At 40.9% G+C, this 23,292-nt stretch overlaps 1 protein-coding gene across 4 annotated transcripts in view; it reads left to right on the forward strand.

The window, feature by feature from the left end:
- The window catches only part of LOC107082714 (transcription factor COE3-like), a 119,333-nt gene that overhangs the window by 77,804 nt on the left and 18,237 nt on the right, over positions 1-23,292 (forward strand). For 3 of the 4 annotated variants that reach the window (XM_015371514.1, XM_015371513.1, XM_015371516.1), the window contains 3 exons: positions 51-184; positions 1,970-2,096; positions 18,382-18,470. In XM_015371514.1, coding sequence (XP_015227000.1) covers positions 51-184; positions 1,970-2,096; positions 18,382-18,470 — 350 coding nt within the window. The remainder of the gene's footprint in view (positions 1-50; positions 185-1,969; positions 2,097-18,381; positions 18,471-23,292) is intronic. The other variant, XM_015371515.1, reaches the window with a different exon arrangement.

Genomic DNA, 23,292 nt, shown 5'->3' on the forward strand with positions numbered 1-23,292 from the left:
TGAATGTGTAGCAGTCGCTTATGCTGCTACTGTCTCTGTGTGTTTCGAAGCAGCCACTCCCTGCATCAAAGCCATCAGTCCGAGTGAAGGCTGGACCACCGGCGGCGCCACGGTCATCCTCATCGGAGACAACTTCTTTGACGGCCTGCAGGTTGTCTTCGGCACAATGCTGGTCTGGAGCGAGGTCAGATTCCTGTCCCAATGTCTCCGTATGTTGCATGATTTCTGCGGCATGCTCTCTGTCTTTGTGGGTTTTTTTTCTCTAGAGGTTTCTGTATTTCTAGAACTGTCTGTTGAGTCATATTGAACTGTCCCACAAATCCGTTCAAATTCCAGGCAAGAACGGCATCAGTATCAGCGGGATACATGGAAACAGTCCTAACTATGCTCAGTGTAACTGGGATTCTACTGTATTAAAAACTCATATTAAATTTTGGCTGTTTAGAAAACAAAGAAGAGTTTAAAAGGATGATTTTAATTCAAAGAAGATAAATATGTTTTTGATTTTGTGGGACTGATTGAAATAAAAATAATAAAACAGAACTGAAATCTCCTCAACTGCGGTGGGTGGGTTCAGGTGTCTCAGCAGCAAATTGACATATGGAAGAGTTTAGATTTATTCAAAACTAGTCTAAAGACAGTAGGAATAAAATACAGGAGCTGCTGAAACAGGCCCCCAGCTATCTACTAAATATTTTATAGGCTTTCAATGCCAAGTTTACCAAAAAAAGGTGAAACTGTCATGGAGCTCCGCATGGATCAATATCAGCTTTAACAGTTTCATGATTTCAAGAATAAAACAGATATTTTAATCAACCAGAAGAAAGGTTAAGAAGTCTTATGATTGTCATCACCTGCATCTGCACATCCACGAAAAAATATGCAGATATGAAATAGGCTGAGCTGCAGGAGGTGCTGCGCATACAGCTCTGCATGAAATATTGAAGCTGGTCCAGAAGAGCGGAACACCTGGTGGGGGAAGGAGCTAAGATCTACCTTCGCACAATGTTTGGCCCCAAATCATCACATCACACACAGCTGACGGAGCCGTTTGCTTTGATCACCGTCGTCAGGCGGCGAGCGCACATTCTCTGAAGCCTGACACAAGGCTGCAGCGCATGTTTACCCAGATTGGATGGGAGAAGAATCTCCTGCTGGAGGGCTGAAGGAGCGATACCGTCTGATGGGTTGTCTCTCTCTGCTCAGCTCCAGATGTTCATCCAGCAGATTGAAGGAAGGTGTTCATACTTAACTATTTTCCTATCTGGTACAAGTTTGCTTTTTTTAACATCTCAAGTTCTACCTGACCAGAACTCCAGAAGATCTACATGATCTGCTAAAAAAGTGTCCAACATTTCAAAGACGGAACAACATGCAGAACATCAATGTGATTCTGCTCCCTAACAGCTTCAAATGAGCTGAAGGCGGAACGTGAAGCTTTCAGCTGGGTGGTCCATTTATCTAGGGCTTTAAAAAATGATATAAAGGTTCTGTAATCCAAAACAGGTTTTATGATAGGATTTTAGTGGTTAGTGCTGAACATTTGGGTCCATGAGCTATGGTGCTGAAAGCTGCGCACTGACGCATGGTTCTAATAAGGAAGACAAAGTTTTTTAGTTATGTCCACTTTCTATTATTAACTCAATTATCCTATAAAATGTTAAAAAAAAAGCTTATGAAGTTCTGATCTTAGACAGACATGAACCAGACACCATAAACCCAACATAATAGAGAAGGAACATCCGCTTGATATGGATGAAATGTTAACGACCTTAAAAGTGGAACAATGTGAAACCAGAACCCATCTCACCTGAGCGTCACCACCAGCTATATTTATTTTTTTCTCTTTGGGAACATTCTATATTTCTCTTGAATTGTTGCTGCTCTGCATTGTTTATAAAGAAAATGTCTGACGATAAAGGGTCGGTTACAGCTGCTCTAAACATCTATACTTCTTTTCTTTCTGCAGCTGATCACACCCCACGCCATCCGGGTTCAGACTCCCCCTCGGCACATCCCTGGTGTTGTGGAGGTCACACTGTCCTATAAGTCCAAACAGTTCTGCAAAGGAGCACCAGGACGCTTCGTTTACACAGGTAAGCTGTCTTCAGTAAGCTGCTAACTGGAGCACAACCATTCATGTGACGAAGCTGATAACGGTTTCAGCTTCCGAGCATCTACAATTCAGTCATTGAACTCATTCCATAAATAACAGACGCACTCCCACCATGATTCAAAAGGCCAATCACATAGCCCATGCACAACAAAAGCCTCCAACAATCTAGAAAAACAATAGGTGGCTATTTCATTTTAATTTTACTTACAATATGCTTAAGTACATCAGCTACTGAATTACCGGTAATAAAAACATAGGTGTCAAAATGTTTTCAAAAACTGATCTAAGGTCTGCTTACCTCCCAATTAAAGCCTGTTTTGTGGTTGCTATGACCCAGCTGACTGAGAATTTACATGGGCAAGTGAAGAGATCTCAGGTGATGAAACTGTAAGACTGTGTTGAGGGTCAGTAGAAATGTAAAGAGTGCATTTTCTGATTTCATCTGATTATTTTAATTCTGACCTTAAAAAGGTTTAAAGCGGCCTGTTTGGGCTGTGTGGATCTGACCCTAAGGCCTGTTTGACTCAAGAAGATCTGACCTCAGAGAGACACATTAGATGTCTTTTTGAAGTGAAGTTCTACTGGAAAGAAATAGCGTTTCTGAATAACCTAATGTTCAGGGTTCCTAATAAACATTTTGCTCAGCTCTCAAGCGCCCAATACTATTCTGGGCCTTTCGAGTCAATGAGTCGATGCAATCAACTGGTTTTCCTTAGATAGAAAACTTTGAAGCAGTTTGACTTTATGATCTGGTTGAATTGTCTCTGTAAAGTCCTTTGACATGTGTGGTTAATGGGTGCTATGTAAATAAAATGAATGGAATTGAACTGAATTGAGTGTAGCTGAATGTTTAGTTGTTTCCTGATGCAATGTTGTGGGACATCTGTCCAGAGCGGAAACTAAAGAGTAACCGAGAAACTCAGAGTAGCCAACAGATGGAGAAGACCTCAGATAGCACATAGAGGTGAATCTTCTCCAACAGCTGGAGGCTGGATGTTGATTAAGCTGCAGATCTTCTGAACTCCTCTCTGGTTTTCATTCCTGGGTTCCACCCGAGGCCTCCAGCTTCTCTTCCTTCTGGTGTCTGCTGTATTTTGGAAGTTCTAGACCTCCTCCCTGGTTTAAGTTCTGAGGTTGTTGGCTTCAGTAAACATGTTCCCCAGAGTTTCTTCCCTCTTTTCTACCCTCGCCCTTCAGACTCATTGTCAGCCGTATCTTCCTCTCAGATCGGAGCTGTTCCTGCCTCCGATTATTCCCTCAGAAGATCCAGATGTCATTCAAAGTAGCAGAAAGGTCAGATGGAGGGCTGTTTGGTGCGATAAGTAAATGTCAACGCGTCAGGCCACGATGGAGGGGAGCGTGTTTGGATGTCTGTTTAACACCGTTTATCATCTCTGTCGAAGCGCCGCCTCCTCCGACGGCTCACAAAGATGGACGGTCACAATGGACGCACCGTCCGCCTCCTTTTGCAATGCTAATCTGTGATCCTTGTCCCAGATAGAAAGACGGAACTGAGAGGTTTGAATAGAGCTGCTGCTGCTGGAGGATTGCTTGCTTCTTAGCAACCTGTCAAACGGGTTAAACATGGCGTTCACATCAGTTTGGAGCCAAATCTGAAACATCCAGGATGGAACAGAACATTTCTTTCTTTCTGTGTTACAATCTAACTGACAAAATAAAATAAATAAAATCACGACAAAAACTAAATCGAAAAAACTTCCACAGTCAGAAATGAATGTATAATTAGTACAGTAAACCCTGAAATACATTTATTTCTTATCTTGTTGCAAATCGTCCTGTTTCAGGAATCTAACCTCCCAGGGTACTGAAACCACCTAAAAGAAGAAGGAACAAAGACTTTGATGGAAAAAAGTTCATTCTATAAGATTTCCAGACCCTGTTTTAAATCAGTCTGATAAATTTCAAGGTGATCTTCTGGGCGTTCTTCCAGAGGGTCTTGGGGTCTGTTCTCACAAGGTTGGAGAACACAGGATGAGTTTTAAACCTGGATATTTAGTTCTTGAAGTGAACCTCAATGTTTTCCTGGTGAGGCTTCAACAACCTATCAAGACCAGGAAAAATAGAGTCACAAGAAAATAAAATACCATTGTCTTATTTGTATGGTCTTGAAAAAAAGTAAAAGGTTAACAAGAGCTTTCTAAAACAATAGAATATGAGGAAATTCATTTTTCTTCAATCGATAAGCATAGAAAGGTCACAGTAGATTTGTGGCAGACAGTTTGGTGTTGAAGGGCTCCTAAAACTAGTCGAGGTGTCGGTCCTACTCTCTCCGTCTCTGTCATACTAAGTGCTTAACGTTCAGACGTTATCAAACATCATCATCTACCAGACAGGCGATGTAACAACTCACCTTTTTTTTCTGTCCACTTCTCCATCAGCTGTTGCCATAGAAATGTATTTGCTACCTGCTTAAAGTTGAAAAAAACAGATAGCAAAAGTATAAGAACTGCAAATTAGCTCTGCCTGTAAATGCAAGTAGTTCTACAGGTTTCTAGGACTTTGGCTTCTCAATGGGAGTTCTGAATTCAGGTTCCCTGGCTGGTCTTCAAAATGTAGTCATTCACTTAAATTCACTAGCTTTATGTACATGTGAACTGGAATGATCCCTCAGATTTTGACTGGGTCTAGAGACCACATCCTATCTTCACATCCAGTTCTCCATCATTTGACTTGAGTCCCCAACACACAGCTCCAGGCCTCAGATGTGTCTTCTAAATGGTGTACCTGCAGGATTATGGCTTCCTTAGAAGATATATGAGGCCTCAAGAGGACTTTTTACGTGGCTTCAGAGGTTCTTCATGACTTTCAGGCTGATCTTAGAGGAGGTAGGCTCCTTGGAAATGATCAGATGTTCCTGATCAGAGTTTTCGTTATACCCCGGGTGGATGGAGCTCTTGCTCGTTAACGTTTCAATCAAATTGATAACGAAAGATCTACTGGGTTCCCACAGTCCAAAGATGACCACATGGTCTTCCATCAGATGCCAGGAATCCGCATTATGTGTAAAATCCATGCACAGATAAGCAGTGTTTCCTTCTCCCTCCTCCTTCAGCAGCCTCTCAGGTGCAGCTGGAGGTGATGAGCAGTGAGATCCGAGTGTTTCCCACATTCCCGACTCTCTTCCTCCCCGTGGCTTAAAGCAGCTTGAGGATTTGATCCCGCAGCTTCACTCTGAGAAACTGGCCGAAGGCGAGAAGTGCTCCGGAGAATGACAAGAAGCCTGAGAGAAGAGATGAAGCTAAACGGATTCATCCTACAGCTTTCTGCTCATCATCTACAACTCTCAGTCGTTACGCTGGGTTTATCCACATTCCCAGGCAAAAAAAAACAAGCTTCCTCTCGCTGTGCCAAGCTGTTTAGACCAATTATGGACAGCAGATCAACAGACTGGTTGTTGCTTGGTAACAAAGAAGGTTCGATACCCAAATGAGCGCTCTTGCGATCCATAAATTAGGATGTTTCCACATGGAGTTTTCAGGGTTTTTCTGCAGTGCAGTATCGTGTATCAAAGAGGATTATGATCCTGATAGAAGTACTACGTCGTATTCCACGGTACTAAATGGTGTGTGTGTAGACCCCAATTCCCAGTCTCCCAGTTGATGTGCAACGGGTCAGCCAGAGCTGCCGGGTCGACGCCAGCGCCTTGGAGCTTGTTCTAGCACAGATCGATGAGGCCCGATGGGGGAGGACGGGTGAGGAGACGGGAGGTTGTGGGATCGATGGGTGCTAAGTTATTGCAGCGCTTGGCCGCTGATTTTCAGAGAGCTGTGTTTTCCCAGGAAAGTCAATACCTCCAGGCTCCCTCATTAATTTCGACCTGCTGCATCCCCACAGCGGCTCCTCGCTCCGCCTGCAGCTGCACCTAAGGTTCGGGGCCCAGGAGACACCAGAGGAGGGAAACTTAGATGATGAAGTCAGAGTCAGATGACAGGAAAGGAAGAGAGATAAAACCAGGATGGTCCAGTCAGATCAGAATTTGTTCTTTCCTTGGGAAAAGATCCAATGGACAGGAATAGTTGTAGTAGTACCAAAGTGGACCTGAATGACATCAAATCAGTACCAAACCTAATGCTGTGTGTAAAAGGAATTTGGGGGGTTTCTTTGTTGACATCCCAGTAAAATTTCTGGTAGTTCTTTTAGGTTAATTTGATTCTGAGATGTTTTCCTGCCCGATCCTTTGGAGGTAAACTTCTATTCTGTTGCTAGGGTCTTTTTTGTGACCCAGTTCTGAGCTGCTTTGAATTTCTGTGATGTTCTGCTTATCTATCCTCGGCATGCTGTTTTCTTGTCAGACATTTTCCAGAGTGGGCGCCTAAATCCCTCAAGGAGCTCCCTGAGATTAAGCAGTTCTTTCCTCCACTTGAACAGGTCATTGTTTACTGAAGGAACCGCACTGCTCTTTGGACCAGCCTGTAAAGTTGAAATGTTCTGATATGGAAAGTTCCGTTCTGTTTTCAGATAAGAAAATGTTTGTTCCTTTTTGTTTTGTTTCTCAGAGGTCAAAGATCCAGATCGGTTATAGGTTTGGGATTGACAAGAACCTATAGATTCAGGATCTTGTCCAGCCTGAATCTGTAGGTTTAAGTAAAAGTCCAAAGCCTAGATCCGTCTCCCTCAGCTCCTCCCCCTTCAGCAGCGCTGTCTCTGCTCCTTTAATCTACAGCTCTGTTCACTAATTGACTTCTGAATTTTTATTGTTTAATTACTGTCAGAGTAACACATGGAGGCAGTTAGGTGTAAGCGGCTGCAGATCGGCCACCATGCAGCAGCTGACAGAAACACAAGGAGCTGCTCGTCTTTTATGGCTCCACTCAAAGAGGAAAAATGAGAACAATCCTCCATCTAAACCACTGACCCAATGCATCATTACCAGTTTATTTCACTTGAAACTGATTTTCGATGCATTATTGCTGTTCTCCTCCTATATTTGTATACTTTTTATTTCAAATCAGATTTTAAAAGCATTGCTGTTTTTCCCAATTCAGTTGAAAAGACGTAGCTGAAATCAAAGTTTCAATAAGATCATTTTCCATTATATGAAAATCTAAAAATATTATTGCTTCATGTTTGCTTTTCTGTATGTTTGTGGTGTGTTTTTTCCTGAATTTGAGTCACCTTTTTCCCCGTCAGGGTGTCACGTTGAAAGCTCCCATCTGTCTGATGGCCCAAATTTACCAGCAGCAGATGTTCTCAGGCAGCCAGTTTCAGGCGTGATTTAAAACCTCTCACCTGTGCAACTTCATGAGGTGTCATGCCTCGCTCTTCATCCATGCTCACCGAAGCTTCATTAACTTTGAATTGTGACTGACAGGAAACGCCGGCCTTCCAGAACCTCTCAGGTGACCTGGAAAAAACTCCTGACAGGCTGACACTAAATCTAACAGGAATTCATCACTATAATCAAACTGGAGGATTTAACATGATTAATACCAACATTTTACCTCACTTCCTCTTTACTTGTGTCCCATGAGTTCCTATGGTAAACAAAGGTTTATATCCCTGAGTTTTGTCTGCAGGCCATCTGTTCAGGCTTAATATTAGTATATGATGATGCAAAGAATGAAAGTTCAAGAATGTTAAAAAATGGAAGTGTCAGCGGCAGAAACGGAAATCTTAATAAAGAGTCTGGAGGGGTTAAAGGGTAAAAACTAGGGCTGAGCAATATGACCTCAAATCGTTATCACGATACATTGGGCAGTTTTACCTTGATAAAAATAATTGCATGATAAATGCTGCAGCTCTTCTATCAGAAATAAAGGCATATGCAGGAAATGCAACGGATCTATTTGTAATTTATTTATTGAATAAATCATATTACATATTACTTTCAATCAAGTTTAAACATTTTCAAGTTTAAACATTCAATATTGTCTCATTAGGTAGGAGAAAAATGTTACCTCTGTTGCAAACATTTTTTAGCAAAGGTAATGGAGCATTTTGCACATCTTTGAACTCAACAGCGTGGTTGTGCTGTAGGAGGTGGAGGTTGGATGTGTTACTTTGGGTCGTCTAGACAGTTTTCATGCAAACTTTACATTTCGTGTATCTATGGCGTAATTTTGGTGCCACCAAACTGAACATGCAGTGAGAATAATGTTCATTGTTTAAACTTCTAACTGGATCGTAGGAGTCACATGATTAGACACAGTGTCTTAAAGGCAGTGGTGGCAACCTGAAGTATCAACTTGACCTCTTTACTCAAGTAAAAGTGAAAAAGTATGTGCTCAAAAAACTATTTAAAGTATAAAAGTATACAGTAACCTTTAAAAAAAACAGCCAGATGCCACTGTATGATTTAAAAGCTCAATTTTATGACTATTTTTAAAAATTCTTTGAGATAGGGCCAAGGATGAGGGAGGTCTTGTTGGTCTCCATCTCCTGATACGCTCTCGTCTGTGTCCGACCTTTCAGACATTTCAACATCTTTTTCTGAATCCAACATTGTAGCATGGCATAGACAATTCATGTTTGCAGTTTGAAGAACACCTGCCTCCTTCTGATGATTTCCTTTAGCTAACCAATGAGTGTTTGCGTTATATGACTCATCCAATTACACTAGTTTTCACTAGATGTGGATGGCAGCAATGATCTGCATTGGATGGCACACATGACGTGAAATAAATATTTATAAACATTAAACCGAAGCCAAGAGTAATGAGTAACATTTGTTTTAAAAATTTAAGGAATAGAAATTACAGATACTTTTGTGAAAATGAGTAGAGGTCAGAAGTAGGAAGAAAAATAAGCAATGGAGTAAAGTTTAGATACCTAAATGGTGTACTTTAGTACAATAACAAAGTATTTGTACTTCGTTACTTGACACCTATGCTTAAAGGGGAAGGGACCGGCCACCAGTGCACACAGGCAGAACAGCAACATTATGTTTATTTATTTTACCAACATGGGAAAGTTAATAGTAAAAACCCTGGTCTGATTTAAACATGGCTGCTTGGTCTCTCCTAGGTTGGTAGATGCTCATCTTTGGGGTTGTTGGCTCCAACTGGACCTCCAGATACTTCTGTTTTGTTTTGTTTTTTCAATATTATTAGCTTCATATAAGTTTAGCTAATTTTGGTATAAACACATCCTTAGGTTTTCTTCTTTCTTTGCTGTTGTTGCTTTTGAAAAACAAGTGGTTGGAGCAGTTTATTTTTCGTACCGTGGTATTTCTAGTAAGTGCTGGTAATACTGTCTGACAGGATTCTAGAAGCTTCTGTTAGCAGCAAGAAAAGCTGTTTTAAGATTCAGTGAGAGTAACCTGTAAGGTGGAGTAACCTGCACTTTTCTTTAACCTTTTGAATAAGTTGTATTGAAGTAGCCGAGAGTTTTCACTTTGTGCAGTAGGACCCACCTGTTGAACATGACATTAAAAGAGCCAGTTTCTTTAACTTAAGGCCTTTTCTTAGACAGCAGTAGGAGATTACTCTCTGTCAGGGGACTTTATCTCCTTCAGCAGAGACACATTTCATATTTCTAAGAGCATGGCTCCACTTCAGGGACCTGTGGAACTAATGGTGAGTAATTAGTCATTTCTGCAGGGCTTTTTTAGCTGCTGTTCCTGAAAATAACAACTCGCCAGGTGAGAGGGCCTATTTCTTTGAGGCACAGGTTATTATTGGCTGATTGACAGGCTAAATGTGAGAGGATAAACCATCCAATCACAGCTCATAGATGATTCGCCAGGGAAGAAACAGAAAGGATGTGAGAAACCAGTTACCTGGAGCTCTCAGGTGGGACGTCTCAGATTAAGATTGTCCTCATTGGAGGACACCATGAGAGATCTTCTTATATGCAGTTGCTCTGACCTCTGATACCTTCAGCTTTTAAAGAAGTGCCCCCATGTGTTTAAGCTGATGCTTGTTTTGACCTTTTTCTGCATTTTCTACGTCCTTTGGTAGGTAGAGTACCTCGAAAACAGAGTAGAACTACTTCAACATATTGTAAAAATGACTTAATGAACTGCAGAATTATTCAGTAAAAAGGCAGTTCAGATACAATGATAAGAAATATTTATTGATTAGGAAACCATGTACTCAGACAGACAAAATCCATTCCATTCTCATCCATTTCCATGCAAGCTACTGATCTGATCAATGATAGGCTGCCGCCGGTAACTGAGCAGTTAGTGCTAGAAAATGAGAAGGCAGAGCTTGTAACTGAGAAGGAGAATACTGACCTACATTAGCTGGTGACCAGCATGCCTAGACTGGTTATCACCAGCTGATCTATACCAGAAGCATGATCCATTCCATCAGCACATTTGTGCACACACAAGTAGATATTCATCAAGGTTGCCATAAATTATGTGATTAGGAAACTGAACGTTCTTATTTCTATCCTTAAATAGTTAAAGAATGCTAAACTACATGATACAAAAACTATTTAACAACATTTCTGAGAGAATTTGATGTGCTTTACATTCTCTCCGTCATACTGTTTCCTTGAAATCATCAGACATGCTTAAAATTAACCTTTTATATGTTGTATTTTGTGTGATCATTATAAATGGGGAGAGAGAAAAAAGTAATTTCTGCCTTTTTTTAATAAAGCGCCATCAGACGTGTCCTCCATGCATTCTGGTTACGCATACAAAAGATGAGCTGATGGTGCAGATCATGCCACCGATACAGATCAGGTAGTAACACTGGTCCCTGTATGGACTCTCTAATTCCTCTGCTGTCCAGTAGCACAGATAGGCTGGAGTTAGCATTGGACAGGTTTGTGAAAGTCTATTTAGGCATCTATGATGATGGCAGGTGCAGAGTTAGAAGATCCTCAGATATCGCAAGGAGAGATTGTTTGGCTTTAATTCTTACTGAGATTCATCTTGATGATTGTTTTCAGATTTAGTGTTAATATGTGTGATAGACGTGTGTATTGGACATTTATGGAAATACAGGAAAAATCATGTCGCTTATTGGTTCGTTAAAGAACACAGGACATGATGCTCCAAACTGGAATTTTGATTTCACCCCCATAACAGGAGGGCAGACCGGATGTGGCCCATATTTTTATTTATGGAAGGTTGCAATCCTGTGCTTACTGTATCCATGCTAATGCCAAGTTAATGTGTTAGCCTTTTAAACATTATTCTGACCACTGTATCTCATAACTCAAGCAGAAGCAAGGAATACCGAAGTGTTTCCACAGGCTTCCTAAGGGTCGGGTTTGAATGCTGTGAGGTTAAGTTAGTAGAGAGCAAACTGGTGAGTGACACTAGTCCCTACAAAGGAAAAACCTCTAAAATTCTAGTATTTTAAAATTCATCTCAAAATGAAATAAAAAACCTTTCTTAATCACATCTTTTTAACATGAAATTCATTTTATTGAGCAATTTATGTATTTATATTAGAACATGGTAAAAGTCAAGTATATACTATATTACCATGTGACCTTTAAATGGCACAGATCAGATAGAAAATCTCATGTTGAAATAAACTTTAGGTTTGTGCAGTTTTTAATTTAAACATAATTTTTTTTTCTATTCCTAAAAGTTACTGGTGATGGGTAGAGAAGCTTTACTCAAGTAGAAGTAAAAAGGGCATATCAGTACCACTACTGGGGTCGCATGTTGAGATGGATCTCCAGTTGTAAATCAGCGAGAGGCGGCGTACACCCTGGACAGGTCGCTAATCTATCGCATGGCAACACAGAAATAAAGCGGGCAAACAACCACTCACACACACACTTACACCCCAGGGGAGGCAATTAACCTAACAGTCATGTTTTTGGACTGCTGGAGGAAGCCAGAGTACCCGGAGAGAACCCACTCACATACAACATGCAAACTCCATGCGGAAAGACCATGGGCCGGGATTCAAACCTGAAACCTTCTTGCTGCAAGGCAGCAGTGATACCCACTACAACACTGTGTAACCCATGACCACTACCAATACTGGTATATTCATGAAGTTACCTTCTAGTAGCTGCCCACTTCTGACTGTACCTAAAGATGATAGTATGGATAAATGGACGGATGGACGGATGTATCTTCTAAGTTATCTGTGGTGATGAAGTCATTTTAACATAGATGGAGGAATGCTTTCCTCAGCATCACATCTTCTGGCTACTTCAAAACAAATCAGTGCTGGGCATCAGTCAGCCCTCACCCTCCCCTCATCATATGTGGCCTAACCCAGCTGAGCAGCGCTCTAAACTGCATCAATCTATGATTCAGATGCGGCCGGACTGTCGTCCAGGGAGTCGCTTGCTTCAGATGGAATCTGTTGTCCATCCAGGATGATCAGTACAATACAACAGGAAGCCACGCAGCATCTGTATGCTCATCAGGGACATGAGTGGTCCATGATATGGAAACATGGAGGTAACGCCAGCCGGGTCTCAATCCGTCTCCTGTGTGCACATCCATCTCTGACTGGGAAATTTGTTCAAGCCAGGAGCGTGGAGAAGCGAAGACGAATAAACAGCAGAGAGGAAGAAGATTAACCTGCTGAGATGTTCAGGTGCTCTAACAGATGAGCATGAGGGTGAGCTGGCCTCGGACCAGCATACCTGTTTGCATGTTTAGCCTGTTTTTATTGTGCACTATATGAAGAAGCATGGGTTTTCCTTATGGTTGACTTGGTTTTATTTGACTTTAAATCTCAGTCACACACCGTTAATCAAGCCACATCTCCTCCATCAGCCTGCAGGAGTTTCACACATGATTTCAGAGTTTCTGCAGGGAGTCTGTGTCTCTGCTGCACGCTCACCTCTCGTCTCCTCTGAAGCTGCAAATCTAGCATCAGTAAATGAGTTTAACACGTCGCCCGCCTCCCCTCTCTGCTCCTCTTCCTCTTCTCGGTCTCTTAGCTGCCTAATCAGTGAGCGGGGCCATCAGCAGGACGCCGACCAACCGTTTGATCCCTTTCACAGAAAGCAGAGAGGATCATAAACACTTGATTAAATATGGGAGGAATCAGCCTCCTCGCAAGGAGCCTCAGACGGCAGCAGAGCGGCGGCTGCTGCGTCCCCGCACGGAGTGGAGCAGGAGAGGAAATCAATAGGAATTACCACGGAGAAAGTGGCACTGATGCCTGGAATTGCAGCATATGTTTACACTAAATCAGGCAATCTGTCTTCATATCGGGGCGGTGTAATGTGAGGGGCTGGTGGGGGGGGTCAGGGTTCGCCCCACCAGCCGCTGCTCTCCAATTACTGACATTGTTTGGAGAGAGGCAGCCAGTATCGATTGGCTAGGAGGTCTGAGGGGCCCTGAAGGCAGCCAATGGGACGCTGAGGTCAGAGAGCGGCGAAATTTTAATAAAGAGAGTAATGGGTTTAATTTCTGTCGACGGGGGCCGGTGGGGAGCGGTTAAACGCTTCTTGGTTAAACTGTCTTTGTTTCGTCCTCCCCTCCCTCCATTGAACTCTGAATCTTTATCCTGACAGCTATTCCAGGCAGACTGTCACTGCCACGTTTTTAAGCTTAGAGCCTGTGAGCTGATATAATGTTTATCATCTCGTTTCCCTGTGTTTTGTCCCATTCTCACAGGTTTTATTGTTGAGACTCTATGAGACAGACCAGCATTGTAACGATACAGCTTGAAAAACTATTCATTGTGTGTATTTGTGTCCAGTCCCTTCACTCTGAAACCTAGAACAACCAATTACCTTCAGAAGTCACCTGATTATAACCAGAGATCATATGTGTGTAACTAAATCCCAATCTAACAGCAGATTTTCTGTTTCTGATGTCAGAGGTCTTTCAGGTCTCTTTTCCTCTGGTCCTACTGACCATGCTCGTCTTTGTACTTGGAACTATTGTTTTACATTGACTTCCAGAAGGGCAAAGAGGAGGTTCTGAGTATCTTAAAAAAAGTAGCCAATAAAATTTGACACAGTAAAAAATAGTCTTATAGACATCAATCCTGTGATGTCTAAATATAGGGGGAGTGGTAGCCTAGTGGTTAGGGCATAGAGCTTGCAATCCTGAGGTTCTTTGTTTGAGCCCCACTCCCACAGACTGACACTCTGGCTCCCTGAGAAAGACCCTAATCCCACTCTGCTCCCTGGGCGCCCCACGATGGCAGCCCACTGTTTTCCAAGGGGATGAATTAAATGCAGAGGCAAATATCTCCAATGTGAGATCAATAATGTTTAATTATTGGAAAATGCAGGTTACATATACACACACATATTAATCCACTGCTTATATTAATACAAAAAATTTCAAACAAGAAATTAAAACAAATGGAAAACAAACCACATAAGAACCATTTTTTTAGTGGAAAAAAAATATGAAATAAATACGTGTGCATTCACAAATTCACAATTCTCAAAGTCTGGAGTAGACTGCATCAAGGGACGTTGTCAGGTTTATTCAATGATGATTATAAAATGAATGTGTGCTTATGAAACATTTGTGCAAGGGGATGCTCCACTCCTGTCTCATGATCCAGTCAGAAGACCATCCTGCCTTGTCATTCTGATGGAGCATTCTGTCTTCATGAACTGGTCAATTGTTCTGTCAGAACAATACTTGACACATGGTTTGTAACCATGTGTCATGTTCTGTTAATAAATGCTCTGCAGAGGAAGTCCAGTGGGAGACAGTATGTTTGAGTCTGGGGTTCAACTGTCTCTCCTTCCTGCAGGAATAGTATCGATAAGTCTGTATTTCAGTTCTTCTTAAGAAAAAAACAATTCATGAACCTGACAAACATCAAGAGGTCCTGCAGCTTTACTGGAGCGTTTCTAATGTTGGGTGCTGCACAAGCATCCAAAGCAGCAGGTGCTGGAGTTGGGAAATCTGAAACTTTTGCATCAACCAGTCAGAGAAGCTATTCCGGGAAGACAGAAACTACATTTTAGTAGTTTTAGTCTCTTTCTGAAGGGGTGTCAGCCTAAAACTATGAAAAAAGGTAATCACCCTCGGCTTGCAATTCACCTCTGCCTGTGTGCATAGTTGTACCGTCACAGTTTTAAAACAGACATTCTTTCTGGCTTCTTTTCTTTAGACTCATTGTCAGCTTATGGTGGACATGGGCATAAAGAGGTTTTTGGACTTTGGATTCCCCTGACTTGAAAATGCATAATTTAAGTATTGGACACTTAAACTCTCTGAAAATTATGAGATTAAGATATTTTAGGTTTTGGACACATGTAGAAGTTACATGTCCCCCAAGACCAGAGTTAGACACCTTTGCTCTGTGGTTACCAGATGAATCCTTTGGGAAACACAGATTATTTCTTTGGTTAAAGATCATTATAGATGTTTTTAGCAGACTAAAATCTGTTTCTTTCCCACATAATCTGGAGGACTGATTGCAAAGCAGAGGATAAGTACACTGACTAATGATGATGATTGTGATAATGGTCTAGAGATATGGAGCAGCTCAAAACGATTTACAAGCAGTTAGTGATATAACCTTACCCATTGCTACTGACTGGTCCAGAGTAGCTCATTACCAGAGGGTTATGACTGGTTTCTTACTATTTTGTTTACACCTCATTGAAGCTGAGTGAAGATAAACTTCAGTAGGCTGGTATTTCTGCTCTGACCTAACAGGACAGGTGAAGGTCTGCTCTAAAGTGCGGAAGGGATTTTGTTTCAGCGGCATTTACGGCATTTTAACTCCATATTTTGCTGTTCTGCAGGTAGTTTAAAGGACATCATTTAAAAAACAGAAACTTTTGTTGGAATTGAGTCTGGTGCAGCAGCAAAATGTGTTCCAACCCCTCCGACTCCTCCCTCAGAGTCTAAATAGGATTCTGATTTTATTGCAGTTGCTCCCATCGAGCTGCTCACTCGTTATATGAGATCAGGGGTTTGTACATGGCGTTGGGAGAGGATCCAGTTTGGGATTTGCTGCTGATTGCTGCTCGTATCTTCCCACTGCATTATCTGTGTTTATCCTCGGTTGCTCCTTATTCCTCCAAAAAGTCTCTTTGGGAACCCACAATGAATCGGTCTTTGATCCACGGCGTGAGGAGGTAATAGATTCTCTGCTTCCTGTCTGGGAGGCGGGAAGAGGAGGACCTCAGCGGCAAGAGCCACGTCCCTCAGCACTCTGTCACCCTTCACACATCATCATCCCCACCTCAGCCTGAAAGCCTTTTTCTCCTCCACCGCCGCTCCAAACGTGCTCCGACAAATTTGATTTAGCAGCTCGCCCCGATCCCATTCCCGGAAAAGAAAACAAATATTGTTATAATGGTAATAACATCTATTCGGAGCAGCGGCGACAAACAGGCGGAGCCTTTGAAGGAGACCCCTCTGTGCTGCCGGATAGCTACCTTATTCTTATTCATGAAGGCCGCGGTTATTCATATTAGCACAAACTAGCTATTCTACTCAGCAGCATTTGAAGTGTCAATCATCCTTACAGGATACAAGAGGCAACAGTGACAAAAGCCGAGTGGGCAGTATCGGCTGACAAATTGTCCCCAAAGTCAAATTTGACAGCCTTTTATGATTAATGGGCTTGATTATGGAGAAGTATCTCCCTGAACTCATTTCCGGGTGTTTCTGCAGCTCTACTCGCTTTTTCAGGAGGAGGAGGAGGAGGCTGATTGTTTGCAGAGGTGAATGAGTGGAGAAGGGAAAGAAAGGACTGGTTGGATTGAATTAAGGAAGAGTGAGGTGGCTCACCTAATGAACACACTGAGGTCTGCGACGCTCCTTGAATGCTCCTCAGGAATGTGGTCTGACAGAGCAGGAACGAGAGCTTTGCTCGGTCCAGGTTCTCTTCAATGCCCACTTTCATGTACAGATCCGAGCCAGTTATTCTCTAAATGCTAGAGATGCTTTAAAGAAACACAAATCTGTTTCAAAAGAAAACTGATATATACTACTGAATATTCAAAAGTTCAAACAAAATTTATACTTTAAAACATTTTATTTAAACACCATTGATGAATAGATGGACATATCAAGACCTCAAACATTCAGAAAGAAATACATACTCATATGTTTTAGCCTCTTAATATCCACCTCATTATGGGAAATTCTCGCCTATTTTGCATACCCAAATGGAAAAGCAAATAAGTTAACCCAAATTACATGTGTGATACATTATTTAAAAGCTAACACCTTCTGAATATATACTTGAAAATTGGGTGAGTAAAACACCCAAGCTGCATCAGTTCAAACAAGACTCAAAGTTGTTTTTTTCTTTCATTCTTGAAAATAATAGTTTTTTTTTTGAACAGCAGTTATAAAGACCTGCTTGCTTGTTTTGGCTGCTTTTGCATGAAACATTTTGACATGCTGCTATATCTCTGTTATCTGTGCTTTGGTCCTCGCTGTGTCCATAAAATGAACTAGGTGGTTGAATTGTGGAGAATCGAATGATGTCTAACATGTCTATATTGGTAAACATCTTACCAGTGTCATTTTCATTTATTCTGAGTTATTATTTGTAAACGCTTTAAACCGGTGGGTTTTGAGAGGTTAGCTTCTCTCTTTATTAAAGCTTATTTTAGACTTTTATTGTTTAGATCTAAATGCTTTGTTTCAGTTTTGCATAAGTTAAGTTTTACTAACTTTAATTAACTGGTTACTGATTGAGAATTTGAAAAACTTAACTTTCTGCCAAATATTCTATTGAAATGCACTGAAGTGGTATATTGAATGATACTGAAGCTGGTTCCAGCTCTATTTTATCTTTGCTTTCTCAGGGACAGCTAACTATATTTTTTCATTTTTAGAGTAAGACGTTTGCAGATTTCAAGGGGCCACTGATCTGTGTCATAGTAGAAAATTATTACACACCAAGATGTAATCTAAGTAGGGCTGCAACAAACGTATGTATAATATAATAAACAAATTTTGCAGATTGATTAATCTTATTTTTTCGATTAATCGATTAATAATCAGATAGCAAAAGGTCCCTTAAAGAAAACTTAACAATATTGCTATAATTGGATTAATCACGAATAATCTGATTAATTACGGTAGTTCGGCCCTAAATCTAAGGCTCACATCCAGGAAGAGGCTCAACTAAATCTGAAAGCTTAATTTAGAATCAGTTTAAACGTAAACCACAAAATTCAGTCAAGAAAAACGGGGCAAACACAGCGCAACAAGAAGAAAATCAGCAGACCTCTGGAAATTTTATGTGATATGTTCATGAGAAATAGAGATGATCTGTCACATAAAGAGAAGAACCGGGTGTACAAACCTTTGGAGAAACCTTATATGGTCATAAGGTCATTGGATCAGTCCAGGCTCTGTCTGGGTTCCATCAGGAGATTCTCTGTGCTGGACTCTCACTGCCATCCTCTCTCTGTTTGACCCACAGCACTCAACGAGCCCACTATCGACTACGGCTTCCAGAGGCTACAGAAGGTCATCCCTCGTCACCCCGGGGACCCTGAGAGGTTACCAAAGGTCAGTGCAGACGGCTTATTAAGTCAGAGCGCAGGTGAGAGGTCAGGATGCAGGTTGCACCCAGGATGTACCTGTCAATCTAAACTGATGCTTACTATCCAGTTTAATAGATTTTCTGTCTTATTATGGTTCATTTTGAATCTTTGTGGGCCACCTGCAGGACAAAGCTGTTTGTGTTGATCGGTGCTGTTTGGTCCTGATTTGAAGGGCACGCTGCCTGCAGGCCCAGGTTGTGCTGTGGCTCTATTTTGGTTTGGTTCTGCTCCATCTCAAGAACAAGGGACAGTTGAAAGTGAACATGCAATTATGCTAAATAACTTTTAATCGAATGTTTAATTTAATTATCTCCTATAATATTTTATTTATTGGTGAAATAATGTAAACTATTCTGTTATTTTTATGCTTTTATCATAACATTTCAGTTTTATTTTTTGTGATGTTTTTTCAATCTGATAGTATTTTTCTGTCTAAAATTCAACAGGTTGAGTCATTGTTAAGTAGGGCTACTTGGTCAGCTCCATCATTAGTAAAACAGAACCAGACAGTGACCTGATGACCACTCAGCTTATTTATCGGATCTAGCAGCAATTTATTTATTTTTCTTCTACTCATGAAGTAGTCAAAACCTGAAAGCTCTCACGGCCTGTAAAGCTTCATCTGACAGCATGTTCTTAATCTTGAGTCCACTGGAAATCCGTCAGAGGTTGGTGGTGAGTAAGAGGGGTGCATGTTTTGATGCATTAATGAGGAGAATCTCGGTAAATTCTTCATGTCCTGTTGGATTCACAGCATTACCTGCATGAAGGACCCTGCAGCAGTTTATGTTTTTAGTGTCGAAGTACAAAAATCTGAAGATGAGACCTTAACTCATAAATGTTCATCAGATTAGTACGTGAAGGAAGGAAAAGAAGCTCAGAAGAACAGCACCAAACATCTCAAACACCAAGATTCATCCTTTAGCGGTCATTTTCAGATTCACTCTGATGAATCAGTTAGCCATTCAGAAGGTTAGAACATAATCAGGAATGCATATTTTTCCTTCTTCTCTGTAAATAAGGATCAGCTTAAAACCAGACAAGCATTATCAAAGATTTATAATTTAGAATACTCATTTAGCAAAATATCTAAGCTCTTGGGTTAACGATAAAAACATACAGAATTTGAAAATGTTCAGATCCGATAGAAAATTTAGATGATTATTCTGTTTAATTATCTAAATTTGAGCTGATTTATAGAGACATTTTTTCTTTTAAAGACAGAAAACAGTGGTAAAATACTTAGCTACACTTAACATGTTTCTGCTTCATGTGAAGCTTCAGCTCCATATTCTCATTTCTGGGCTAAAGAGAAGGTCAGGCCGTATGAAACCAGGCCAGGAAAGCCATCAGGAAGCAGGCTCAGACATTTATTTAGATGCACACTGTGAGCAGCCGTCAGGCGTCCTGGTTAGCATGGGGAGATTATCTGCGCTGCAGCGGCCTGCGATGAGGCTAACTGAGGCAGATTCTGGGAGGCAGCAAGCAGCAGGGGCCACCGCCAAGCCTCAGATGGACCCTGACACTCCAAAGCAGCTGCCAAATTGAAACCATTTATCAAAATCTGACATTGGAGATCCAGTCCCTAAAAAAGCAGTTTATTTGTAAATTGATACTAATAGTGAGCACACATTGTCTGGCCTCTGCGATGGCCTGATTTACAACCTGCTCTGCTCCCTTTTAAATATTTATTTATTCAAAAGAAAACTCAATAAGCCCTCAGATCGTGTGGCTCCCAGACGCTCCGAGAGGATCTGAATCACGGTTGGGGGAGGAGAGCCGCTTTGTGAGCTGACAGAGCTGCATGTCGGCCAGGAGCGAGCTGCGACGGGTTAACTGGAGCTGTCACTTCTCTTTAGTTTTCACCTGCAGCTGCCACTCTGCTGAAGGAAACAGAGGAGATGCAGAGACAGGCGACAGATTGATTTGTTGTTGCCGTCAGGTGGAGGATGAAGCTTTCAGCAGCAGGAAAGATGGTTAAACTGAACAGAAAGGCAAATATGGGAACAATCAGAGGACAAACTGGAGGCTGATTTTATCTGAGCGGTGGAAAACTGCAGTTTACCTCAGAAACCATTCCTGCCTTTTGATGAAAAACCTATAAGAAGTTAAAACCAAATTAATCCAGGAGCTCGGGTTTTATAGATCACCCTGGTTTTATATCCATCAATGTGCTAAATGACCTCAGCATGAGTACCTTTACCAGAACTATACTAAATGATGGGTTTGATGCTGGAAATAAAAGCTTTTTAGATTTATTGACTTTTTAATTGTTCTTTTACTCACTCTAAAATGGAAAACAAAAAAAAATTATAATTTTTAACTTGTTTCCATTAAAAACATTAAATAAGTCTAATGCAGTTTATTTCTGTGCAACAAAGCCAACAGGGATGCTAACTTTTTGCTACCCAATAAAAAAATAGCCCTACTCTTTTATATGACTTAATTACTCAAATCTGTTTACCCAGCTATAAATAAAAAACGAGTTGAAAGGTGTTGAAACAATTCTTAAATGACTCATACATTTTATGGAGCGACCTTGTGTGGTGTTAATCAGCTTCCCTTTTATGAAAATTATATTTCTTATGTAAATTATGTTAAAATTAACTATATTATCAAACATATATGCATCTGATGATAGCTTAATTATCCTGTTTGCAGAACTGGTTCTGTTTGCATAACCTAGCTTTAAAATAAGATTTTTAAACAATATTAGTCTAGTCTCTTTTTTATCACTATATGCCCTTTTTATTAACAACAAAAATCAATGGCTTTTACACAAAAACTACACTATAAAGGGTTTAGAATAGAACAGAATTCATCTTTACTCTTATTACACTGTCACAAGTACAAAGCAACGAAATGTAGGTTATGAATAAGATGTAGAAATTTTAGCTTTATACAGTAGATTAATGATTTTTTTTCCTCGTTAGCAAACAATATAGTAAACAAGATTTAGTCTTTTTTTTTCTTAGGAATAAAAAAATCATAGCCAAATAATGATCATCTTTAGATTTTAAATGGGGACAAAAACTGTTTTACTTCCTAATAAAGATTAAGTATTAGTTTCCCTGTGTATGTATGACACAAGAACAAATATTACAAGACAGCGGTTGAGCTTTTATTGTCAACGAAATTATATTTTGTACAGCTTTCATGTAAGCACCATCCATGTTTGGACCTTTCACACTGAATGTTCTCAGCGAATATTCCTCATAGAAATCTGCCAGAATCCAGAAATCCAGTTCATAAAATGTTTACGGCATCAGAAATTTTATGACATTGTTGATGATTTTCATGGAATAAATGAGAACAAAATCCTTCTTTTAGTAGCAGAAGTTCCTCTTTTCTGCGCAGGATTCATTGAGCAGAAGGTGGAGATTAAACGTGTTTGGCGTGTAGCGAGTGAACTTTTAGCTCTGATCATTGACCCCATCCGGACTCACGAGGCGCCAGTCCGTTCAGGGATTATTAATTCCAGCCCACTCCATGAATGAGGAGATTTCCGCCGTTCAATGAGAATAATGAGCGATGTTGAATTCATGAGCTGAATTTCAATCGGTTTCCTCTGAATGGAATTAGCTCCACACCACGTCCCGCTTCGTTAGAGCACTCCTCCACCTGATAATCACTAATCTGGAGATCCTGGTGGAACGCCACTCCTCTGCCTCCTGCCCCTACTGCAGGTCCATCCATATTTTAGGAGGAAGGGGGGCGGCGGCTGTATCTGTAGAGCTGTGCTCAGGGTGATTTATCATTGTTAAGACCGCTGTCTGATGGCTTCTCCTCCAGGGTCACGCTGATCCCTGTTCGCCTCGCACCTCCTCAACCAAAGAGTCGGCCCCCCATAATTAAGCCCCAAGAAACCAGGGGTTGAAAATAGAAAAAGGAGGAGGAGGATGTCAAGAGATGGACAGAAGAAGGGCAAGGGCATGACGGCCACAAGGGTGCAACTGAAGGGAGGTGTTCCTCAGCTGTTTTAGGGAGGAAAAACTCACTTAAACACTGAATCAAGTTCTTTTGGTTAAACAGGCAAACCTGAAATCTGTATAAGATCCTCAGCCAGCTGCTGAATCACTGGTTAAAGATCTTCTGGGTTCCAAATGGGTTCTCTGGAGATTCAAACTCAAACCAGTCTTGCGTCCAAGTCAGGATGCCTTGCTGTGGATGATGTCAAGAGTGGACAGCAGCAGCTGAGCTTGTAGGTCACTTCTTGTTATATTCTGTGTAGTTTCAGATTAGAAAAGGGGTGCTCCGGGGCCATATTAGATTGGCTCTAGTCTTTCAATCAAGGTACATGGTGATTTGACCGATAAATAATAATTTGTATGGCCAGTTTAACTGCTCCCATCTTACCTGACCCAGAGTTCAGCAGCTGAATCTTTCAGGCACAGTGAGGATTAAAAAATAATCCCAGTTTGATCATCAGACTTCATTCTCCTCTCCTCTCTCAGTGTGTTGAATTTCACAGTAAATATGTTGATACATTTCATCTTCACAAAGCTAATACTGATCTGCATCCTCCTGAGTCTCTGTTTAATATCATCTTCAACCAAATATCAATAGATTCTCAAAGGAAACTAAACTTTCTGCTGTTTTTGGTGAAGAAACCAAGCAAGGATCTATTGTGACATTTTATAGTTAAGTCTGCTCAACCATAACAAATACCTAAAAGTTAAATACTTACATACATCATCCCTGGATGCTTGAAATTTTGCCATATTTTTATATGTTGATATATTGACTTGGTATCGATCTATTTTACTAACAAAATCTCACAAGAATTT

The sequence above is a fragment of the Cyprinodon variegatus genome, unplaced genomic scaffold, assembly GCF_000732505.1.
Source record: "Cyprinodon variegatus isolate N-32 unplaced genomic scaffold, C_variegatus-1.0 Scaffold59, whole genome shotgun sequence".
NCBI lineage: Eukaryota > Metazoa > Chordata > Actinopteri > Cyprinodontiformes > Cyprinodontidae > Cyprinodon > Cyprinodon variegatus.